Source organism: Microtus ochrogaster, unplaced genomic scaffold (genome assembly GCF_000317375.1).
Source record: "Microtus ochrogaster isolate Prairie Vole_2 unplaced genomic scaffold, MicOch1.0 UNK6, whole genome shotgun sequence".
NCBI classification, from domain to species: domain Eukaryota; kingdom Metazoa; phylum Chordata; class Mammalia; order Rodentia; family Cricetidae; genus Microtus; species Microtus ochrogaster.
In genome coordinates, this window is record NW_004949104.1 from 10,976,061 (window position 1) to 10,986,417 (window position 10,357).

General features: G+C 50.2%; 1 protein-coding gene across 1 annotated transcript in view; it reads right to left on the minus strand.

The window, feature by feature from the left end:
* Positions 1-2,223: 2,223 nt before the first annotated feature.
* Positions 2,224-10,357, minus strand: part of Tcn2 (transcobalamin 2) — a 15,144-nt gene continuing 7,010 nt past the window's right edge. Inside the window, exons 5-10 of the mRNA XM_005366117.3 lie at positions 9,646-9,807; positions 7,852-8,024; positions 7,543-7,729; positions 6,150-6,321; positions 3,654-3,769; positions 2,224-2,682 (exon numbers count right to left, since the gene is read on the minus strand). Coding sequence (XP_005366174.1) covers positions 2,621-2,682; positions 3,654-3,769; positions 6,150-6,321; positions 7,543-7,729; positions 7,852-8,024; positions 9,646-9,807 — 872 coding nt within the window. The 3' untranslated portion in view covers positions 2,224-2,620. The remainder of the gene's footprint in view (positions 2,683-3,653; positions 3,770-6,149; positions 6,322-7,542; positions 7,730-7,851; positions 8,025-9,645; positions 9,808-10,357) is intronic.

A 10,357-nucleotide genomic window follows, 5' to 3' on the forward strand; every position in this document is an offset into this window, starting at 1 on the left:
GCTGGAGAAATGGCTCAGTGGTTAAGAGCACTGACTGCTCTTCCAGAGGACCTGGGTTCAATTCCCAGCACCCACATGGCAGCTCACAACTGTCTGAAGATCCAGTTGCAGGGGATCTGACACCTTCACACCAATGCACATAAAATAAAGTTAAATAAACCATAAAAAAATATTTTAAAAAAATAGCTGAAAGGCCAATAACTAGGCAGGAGAGAATAGGTGGGACTTCCAGGCAGAGAAGAGGAACTGGGAGGAGGAATCTAGGCCATGGATCTCGCCAGCAGACTCTAAGCAAGTCAGATGTGCCATACTGAGGAAAAGTAAAGAGCCACGAGGCAGAATGTGGATTTAAAAATATGTGTTAATTAGATAAGAGCTAGTTGGGAATAAGCCTAAGCTAAAAGCCAAGTGTTCACAATAAGAAGCCTCCGTGTCGTTACTCAGGGGCTGATGGTCCTGACGAGAAAGTACTCCAGCAGTTTATTGTTTGTGGTGTGTGTACAGCAGCACTGGGATTCCAAGCGTGTGCCACTGCCCACTTTTGAAGCCCGTTTTAACTTGTCTCAACAGCATAGACAACAGGGCTCTCAGTAGGAGAGTGTTTGCATGCGGGAGAATGGGGGGCCAAGAAGCCCAGATTCAAAGAGCACATCACTGGAGGGGAGGGCTTTCTCATTCCTTGGGGTCTGCTCAAAATCTCACAGCGGCCTTCACTTCCCACGGTGTTCAGTGTCCGCAAATCTGAAGCCTGCTGTTTGAGGGCCCAACAGCTCTTCTATGAAGCAGGTGGTGCCAACAACACTTCTGAGGGAGGCTGGAAAGGAAAAAGGAACTCATCCCTGGTGACTAGGCTGCAGATGTGGAAGTCTGAGCTGTTTTTCTTATGGTCTCAACCCTGACCAGATCATTTCTCTACCGGGGCTTTAGTGTCCTATATGTCACAAACACCATGAGCCAGAGAGCACCACCCCACAGTGACACAGACTGGTCCCCCTGACCTGGAAAAGGGGCTTCTTAAAGTTCATGGTGAGACCCTGCACCAAATATGACTTTCTTCTCATCCCTGGCTTCTCTGGGTCCCTGCTGAGTATGTCAGATTAGATACCCGTTTTAGAACATAAACTCAGAAAGAGGAACCTGGGGGCCCTAGTGTGGAGATGAGGCAGGCAAGTCCCAACTTCAAGTTTTTGATTGTCCTTAGCTATTTCCAGGTTGGTGGGTGGGATCTTTTGGGCAAATATGGCTTTGTGGGTTTGGGGATTTAGCTCAGTGGTAGAGTACTGGCCTAGCAAGCGTAAGGCCCTGGGTTCGGTCCTCAGCTCAGAAATGTGTGTGTGTGTGTGTGTGTGTGTGTGTGTGTGTGTGTGTGTGTGTGTGTGTGTGTGACAGAGTTATATCCCAGGCTGGCCTCAAATTCCTTATGCAGATGAAGATGACCTTAAACTTCTGATACTTATGCCTCTGCCTCCCAAGCACTCGGATCTCAGGTGTGCTCCACCAAGCTGACTTTATGTGATGCTAAACTCCGGGCATTGTGCATGCCAGGCAGAGCCTGTAACAAGGGCGCAATATTCCTACCCCATCAAATATCGCTTAGTTCTCATTTCATGCAGTTCTGGGATGCAGCCTCTCTCCTAACAGCTGAGATTACAGGTATACAGGTTCCTTTTAAACAAGCATTCTTTGGTATGACTGTGTGTCCCCCAAAATCCATGTGCTTAAATCTAACCTCAAAGTGATAGTATCAGAAGGTGAATGGGCAGTGATTAGGTCTTCAAAGCCAGGTATGGTGGGGACACACTGGTAATCCCAGGAGGCTGAGACATGAAGATTGTGGGTTCAAAGCCAGCCTAGGCCACATGCATAATAAGGCTTTGTGCCTGGTAAGCGAGTGCTCTACTACTCAGCCACAGCCCAGTCCACAGCAGGAGTCAGTAGCTGCCTCTGTCTCCTAAGTCATGTCTCCTGCCCAACACTGCCTCCTACAGTGTTACTGCCTAGCTGTGAACTTCCGTGAGTCACTTTTACTTTTTTACCACTGGTTCCCTTGTCTTCCTAATGAGAGATGGGCTGTTCCATGTGATATTTATAAAGGTGTGTGTAGTCAGCTCTGTTTGTGCCACTTCACGCCTGATACACAGGAGAGCACTCACAAGTCCTGCTGGACACCCAGACACCTCTGCTCCGCACCCCAGGCAATGACTATGAGTCGTCAGAACACAGCAGCCAGGAAAGGGAAATCAGGTTTAATTATGTTGGAAGGCCCCGCTGAAGGTTGGCCAGCAGCTGCCTTATGACCAGCTCTGGGAACACCACCCTGACAATATAGAGCAAAGTTATGGGGGTCAGAACACAGCCCCCGGGCTGTGGAGGCCTCCTTGCAAGACTCCATTCCCAGAGCAGTGGTACTCAACACCCACAGCCAGCAGTCTTCCCACGTGGAGGAAGTCAAGGACAGCCTGTTCTTTAGACTTCTGCAGCCTTCATGAAAGGCCCCTGGGTTAGGCAGGGCCAGTTTAGGATTCTCTTTGCTGAGATAGTGGAAGTGATCTGAGGGACATTGCTCCAAGTGCACTTGAGGTGGCAGCAGGGTACAAGGACATCAGGAGGGAGCCCAAGGCTACCAGCTAACTAGCCTTAGCTCGATGGTTTCCCCATTCTGGGGTTTGTAGTCAGCAATGCCTGCAGAAACAAATGGAACGAAGGGAATTAGCAAGACAACGTCCCACCCCCAACCACATCAAGTGACCACTACCCTGAAGCCACATCTCTAAGACCCACTCTGGGTTTGGTGGTGAGAAGCTGGGAGCTGTGCAGAACCAGTTGGAGACTCTCATCCAGCCTTAGCAGGATCTCTCCGGCCACAGGCTCATACAGCAGAAAGGGCGCCCCCAGTGGGTAGACATGGGACTAACAAGCTCACAGCAGAGAGCGCCCCCAATGGGTAGACATGGGACTAACAGTTGAATGGCAGCATGAAAGAAATTGGGACAGGATCACCATCTTCAAAATAGACTTGTCAGACAGAGGGACTGTCTCAGTGTAGTCCAGGGGTGCCATTAATGAATGTCCCAGAAGTGACCTTTGAGTCCAGCAGATACCTGGCTTCAAGTCCCAGCTCTGTCATTCACTAGCATGGTGAACACCAGATTCTCATTGGAGAAAATTGGAGGATAATAAAATCAGCCTCCAGGCTGGGTGTGGCTCAGGGGAAGATCATTTGCATAGTGGAAGATCATCAGGCCTGAGGCCTAAATCATTCCTACATCTAAATTAACCATTTAGAAATAATATCACAAACATGGAGGAAGTAAAAGGGTCCCTTGAGAACCCAGGCATCCAGAGACAGTTCTATTTGTGACTCATTTTGATTTGGTAGGGCCAGTGGTTGAGACAGGGTCTGGCTATACAGACCAGGCTAGCCTCAAACTCACAGCAATCCTCCTACCCCAATATCCTGAGGGTTGTTGGGATTACAGCTGTGCATCCACCAATGGAGATTTTCTTTTAAATACGCACGCTTTGGATGCGTCTCTGAAGCTGCGGCCCAGGAAGGCTCGGGGGAAAGGCTGGGCTGGGTTGACGCAGACTTATCTCAAAGTGGGTGAGGATCGGGGTGGGAGGTATCCAGGGCAGCAGGCCACCAGACTCACCTTGCTGCAGGGGGGTGTCAGGGTCTCGGAGGAGTTGCCAGAATTCTCGATCCCCCACTTCTTTCCCCAGTACGGATGTCAGGTAGGGGCCTGACAAAGAGGGCTTTTTCTCATACCTAGAAAATAGAAAAGATAGGAAGTGACTGCTGTCCCCAAGGAGGAAAGCAGGGGGCTCACCCACGCCAGCAGAAACCTGCCTGCCCTCGGGTGCCCTTCTCCTAGCCCTGCTGGGCTGGTTAGTTTAAATTTGCTTGAAACAAACTAGAGACCCCTGGGAAGAGGAAATTGACAGGTTGCTTCCATCGGATTGGCCAGGGGGTGTTCCTTGGGCCATGTTTGATTGATAATTGATCCCCCAGAACATACCCTGACAGAGTGCTGGTGATTCTGGGTTCCTGTCTCCCTTGAGTTCCTGCCTTGAGTTCCTGCCTTGACTTTACTCAGTGATGGTCTATAACCTGCAAATCGTATAAACCCTGTCCACCTCCAAGTTGCTTTTGACTGTGGGGTTTTTCACAGCAACAGAAGGCCAACCAGGCCAGCTTCCTAGGCCATCTCACTGCAGGTCGTGGCACCCCTTCCCCCACTTTCTCTACAGCTTCACTGATGCTGCCCACCTGGGTTTTATCCACCATCGTCCCTCAGCAGTTATGGGCCTCTTGGCATGGGTGTGGGTGTTTAGGGCTGATGGAACTGAGCTACCAGCGTGTGAGACCTGAGCTCAGAGATACGGGGCCAGAGGCAGAGAGCAGTGGCACTGGGTCTCATTCTAGTTTCACTTGGTAGCGTTCCCTTCTTTGAGGGTGCCTGCTGCCTATGCTGCTATCTGATTCTTCTCTCTACTCTGCCCTTTTCTGGAGAGAATGGAGTTAGATTTGAGGTCCTGGCACAGAGAGGTGATTTTCTCACTCAACCACACAGCCTTCTCTGAGCCTCCTGCCTCCAACTTCACATTCTCCAACCCTCCTAGACACCACCACCAGTGGCCCGGCCAGCACCCCATAGATCATGCACTCTGTCCCTCCAAAGGGCTTATTAGCAAATTCCATCTTAGACAGGGAGGGAGTGCCTCCATTCCAAGAAATATAAACCAGCCAGGTTTGTGACTCCGGCCTGTCATCCAAACTACTTGGGAGGTTGAGGCAGAGCACCGAGAGTTCAAGGCCTGTCTGCACTATAGAACAAGGCCAACCTGGGCAACTTATAAAACTCTGACTCAAACTTAAAAACACAATAAAACAACAAAATACTTCTGTCTCAGATTTTTTTTAATGTGGGGACCAGAGATGTAGCTCAGTTATCCACCACGATGAACTATTTCCCCCAGAACGCTGAGCCCACACCGGTCCTTTCCCCCCAGTTTGCCCGTGTACGGCCTTTTGTCATAGATGTGAGGTCTGTGACTAGTACAGACTTTGTTTCCAAGTGAGGAGCAAAAATCTAACGGTTCAGTAGTAGATCTCCGCTTAGCCTGTCAAAGCTCCAGATTCAGTCCTCCGCGGGGATGTGGGAGGAGATGTCACTTAAACTGAAAACTGGGACCATTTCTGCCCCTTCGAGACAGACAGTCGTATGGTCAGGCGCACACCTTTAGCCCCAACACTCGGGCGGCAGAGGCAGGTGGATCTCTGAGTTTTAGACCAGCATGGTCTGCAGAGAGAGTTCTAAGACAATCAGTGCCACACTGAGAAACCCTGTTTTGAAAAACCAGATTAATTAATTAATTAATTAAATGTGGTGGTATTGATGCAGCTCTGGTCTCAGAGTTGCTGACCCAAATGACCAAATGGTCCCCTTCCCTAGATGTCAGCCTTCCCTAGAACTAATGCTGGGAACAGAAAGCACGGATTTCTCAAGATGAGGCAAGAGTTCAGGGAAATGAGCAGGCCAGCAGGAAGAACTCAACCTCTCTGAGCCAGAGGTCCCCCCATGAGCCATGTCCACCTCCTGGTATGGCCAGGACCAAGCAAAGAGCAGCGATTGAGATATGCTCATTCCCAGGCCCATCAAATCTCAAGGGGACAAACACACTGTCTAGCTTTTCAGGGTTATTAATGGCAAAATTCTAGCAAGATGAATTGATACTATTAGTCTTCCTAGAGTACCTACTGCTGCCGGACATTAGACCTACTCAGAGCATGTCACCAGAGACCATCAGCTCCTCACACTGGCCTATGAGGAGGCGGGATATCTCAAGTCCGAACTGAATAACTATCCTGGCTAGATAGCTGGGGTGGGGATAGAAGAACTGGAATTCCTAGGCTGGGTCTCTGCTTCTAGAGTGAGCTCTCAATGACAGTGGTGGTCCATAGCTCACACCACAGGCTAAACACCACAGGTCCAAAACACTGGCCGGAAAGGAGTGTAGGCGGTAGAAGCAGAGATTAAGCCAGAACTTCTCCCAAGAAACCTGTCTGTTCCCTCCTTCCCGTGATTCCATTCCAAGCATGGAGGGCTGAGCGGGGTAAGGGCTGGGAAGTGGGGAGGGAGTCTCACGTGAAGCCTCCTATGTTTTGAGCCATCTTCAGGACATCTTCCAAGGTGGACCCAGAAAGGATAAAAAATGTGTGTTTGTATGGTGGCAGGACACTGGAGACCTTCAGCGTGACACTGATGACCTCTGGGATATGGGCCGGTGAAGGGTCCTCGACAGCGGGTACCAACATGACTGCACCAGAGAGACAGGAAGAGCAGCGGTCATGAGGATGGGGAGCCAAGTTCTTCTTTCTTCCCTGGACACTGCGGCCCATGTGGCTATGGCCTTCCCCCATAGTGGCTCAGTCAATGAACACCCACCTGGAGAAGCCTGCCTCTTAACCCAGTCCCCCTGGCCCTTGCTGGTGTCTCTGCTTCTTGCCTCCCACCTATCTGCTACACCTCACCTCAGAAGACCCTCTCCGTTTGTTCCTGGTGACCTCTAATGGACGGACTCATCTTTCTGTGCAGTACTCTTCTGCTCACTCTCCCAGACCCACTCAGTTCCAAGATGATGCCCCCACCCCTGCATCACCGGTCTCTGCGCATTTGCCTTTGCCCTCTCCTCCCGCTGCTCTGGCAAATCCCACTCACTCCTTCAAGTTCTTCACCAAGATGGTGCCCAGTGATTCAGTGCTGGGAACTAAGCTCCTTGGGTATCAAAATTAACCAAACGTGTCTGTCTGCTCATTCATTCACACATCTCTGATGACCCATCTTACTGGTCAACCTCACTGGATCTAGAACCAGCTAAAATGCAAGTCTCTGGGTATTCTTTGGAGAGATTTTTCTTGATCAGATTATTCAAAATGAGGAAGACCCTCTGTAAATGTGGGCGGCACCTTCTGATGGCAGCCCAGATGGGGAACATGAAAGGAGCAGCTTCTGCTTGCCCTCACTCTCAAGTTCCTCTATGCTGCTACTGCAGCATTCTTCGCTGATAATTGAAACCACCTTCTTTAGACTTCCAGTGTAAACAGAAGGCCAGCTGCTGTCCGGAATCCTTTGGGCCTTCTGCACCACGATGGGACTGCCAAGACATCCCATCATGGACTGCAACACTCTGGGATTCTCAACCTCTCCAGAGTGAGACGGATGCTGTCAGACTATCTGGACCATATGCTATATGTCAGTCTAATAAATCATTCTATAAACTTTGCTCTTTTAGAGACCTTGGCTAATACATCTCTCCATCCATTCACTCAAACATTTCCACAGTGGGTACCACTCAGAGGGCTTATTTGGTATCTGTCTCCACACCATGAGCATCAAAAAGCTGCGACCTCATTTAAGCTGCCGTGTCCTGTGCAGACCCACACACTCCTGTTGGCTCAGCAAAGCAGAACCAACCGACTGCCCATCACTGGGACCCACAGAGAGCAGATTACTCAGGAAACAGAAAGGGTTCAGCTACCTCTGGGCGCCTGGCAGTCTGGGAAGATAAGATCCAGGTAGGTCTTGTGGTTCAGTACCGGGAGCAGCTGTGAAATCATCAGAGGATTCTGAAAGGCCCCGCCCTGGATACTGGTCTGCAGAGATGCCCTTGCCTTGAGGCATGCTGCACCCAGTCCTACCCCAGAAGCAGGGGAGGTCATCAGAAACTGTGGGGAAGAGAAGGAGAAGATAGGTCAATCACTGGGGAGGAGCCAGGTCTTCCAGCCTCCGACCAGCCCACCCTCCATTGACTTGTTGAATGGTCGTGGTTCCAGGATCTCTTTCCCACCTGTAGTGCCAGTGGGGTGCTGTAGACATTCCCAAAGTTGCCCTCGGGGGTCTGGGCCTTCAGGATCTTCTCTCGCACGGTCTCAATGGCCATGGTGATTCGTGGTCTCAAATCAGGATTGAAAAAGAAACGCTCCAAACAGGTGAAGGCCAAGCCAGCCATGGCTTCGGTGTCTGGGGGATAGAGCCTAGGATGAACTGGATAGCTATAGAACCAGGCTAGGTGGGGTTCAGGAACATCTGGGGTACCAATCCAGGACTCCCCAATCCAAACATTGGACATACTAAGCCCCCAGAAAACCTCTCAAGTCTAGACAAATGGATTTAATTGGTCACTGAGTGTCTTGAGCAGCAGGACAGATGGACAGATTGAAAACAAGAATACAAGAGGACGGATCCTAAAGAACCTGCTCCCCAACTAGGATGCACATTGGGCTCACACAGAGAGCTTTATTTTATTGATTAATTGATTCATATTTTTTTTGTAGTGCTGGGTATTGGATTTGGGGCCTCAGGCATGCTTGGTGCTGTGCTACTGGGCTAAACCTCCTGCCCCGCAGAGAACTGGACAGGAACAGCTACCTCATCTACCCTCAGGCAGTCTGATTTAATCAATAGGAGGAGCAGCCAGGGCCTGGGAGGGAATCTTTAAGTTCTTCTCCTCCTATAGGTAATGTGTTCACTGTTTCTCTGCAAGCCTTTGAAACAGTTCAAGTCTGTTATTGACAAAGGCCCCAGTGCCCTTTTCTCTCTGGGCAATTATCTACCAAACACCACCACCACCCTCCTGTTTCCCACCCTCCCCCAAAGAGTCCCGACTGTGTGAACCTAACTTTGCAAACTCCATTTTAAAGAAGGGGATTCATCTTAAGCCATATAATGAGTGGAGGGAGGGCAGTGGGGGCGATCTCAGCTCCATAAATGTGCTGTCATAGCAGAAATTTGAACAGATACCCTGAAAATAGCCAATTAAGGAGATAGGGGGCAGGGCCATAAAATTAAATGAGGCCCAGATATTCTTGGGAGGCATCCTGTCCTTGAAGATACCTTGTCAGTAATTTATGGCTCTTTGTTAGATTTTCACACCAAAAACTGACCAACGGTTTCAAAAACTACCTTCCCCCATGCCCTCCTTACACAATCTCAAGACGACAGGACATGACCTCCCCTGATTATGGCGTTTCTCCTTTAAAAGTTCTCCCCTCCAAGGGCCCCCTGCCACACCTTCTGCACCCACCATGTTGGGGTGCTAGAAAGGTGTTGGTCCAAACTTAAGTTTGAATATTATTAAAACCCTCATGTAATTGCATTGGAAATCCAGCTCCGTGAATTCATTTGGGGACCAGAAACCTGGGCATAACACTACCCGTTCACTCCTGGAGCCCAGGCCTAGCAGAGACCTTGAAGCATGATGATAAAAACTGACTGTGGTGGCCCCAGGTCATACAACATACAACAATCAGATCAGAATCCAGGTATCAGGATCCCCAGGCTAACTGGTGTCAAGAGCACCCAGTGTGTGCACAGACCTCTGTTTGTAATGCACCCTTTAGTGAGAGGCTGCTGGGAGGCTATTTTCTAGGAAAAGCCTGACTGACAGAGTAGGGACATCCTGCAGTGAACAGGTGATGGAGCTGGGGTCAAGCCAGGTTCCAGAGCTGGCTCTCAGCCAGCAACACCACCATTTCACTTCTAGAGGTCTAATGAGGACATTCACAAGAAAGGTGAGCATAGGAGAAGATCATAGAGGCCTTCCTTCCCTGAGGCTGGGGGAAGGCTAGGTTTGTCCACTCACCCACAGAGAGGTGGCCCTGGCGGACATGGTGGCCGTGTTCAATAGCATACAATAGCTTGCCCACCACACTGTCATGGACCCGCTTCTGGTGGACACACAGTGCCAGGATGCTGAGGCTGTACTGGTAATAGCTGGTACGGGGGTGACCTTCATGGTTGGGCCCTGAGACAAGAGAGGCAAGGAGTAAAGAGACGTGTCAGGCTTTGGGGTTTCCCTTTCAGCCTCTTCCCAGAAAGAAGCCCCATAGCTCAGGGACCCCACAGTCTGCATGCTCCAACACATCCCATGGAGACCACGGCATCATATTCTCCTTCAGGGCCTAGCTGAGATCCCAGTGTAGCCCAGGTTCTGTGCTTGGAGGTCAGAGTAGAGGATGACGGCCCAACAGATACTCATGAGACAGCACAATTATAACAGAAGTATGGCCTAAGGTCCCTGGAGCCACACAAGTCTTTAAATGGCTGGGAAATTGAGGATTCTTCACAATAGTGACTCGGGAGTGGAGAGAAGTGAGCACAGAGCTAGGAGTGTGAGAGGGGATGGAGGAGCACACACGAATACCCAAACTTGTGAGGAAAGATCAGTGTGGCTGGAGCACACAGAGAAGTAACAGACCAATGCCTAAAAAGTAGAAGAGGCAAGCCAGGCTGGGCCCGGGGCTGCGAATGGAGGGGCCCTGAAGGGCTTAAGCTGCATGAAGAACAGATTCATA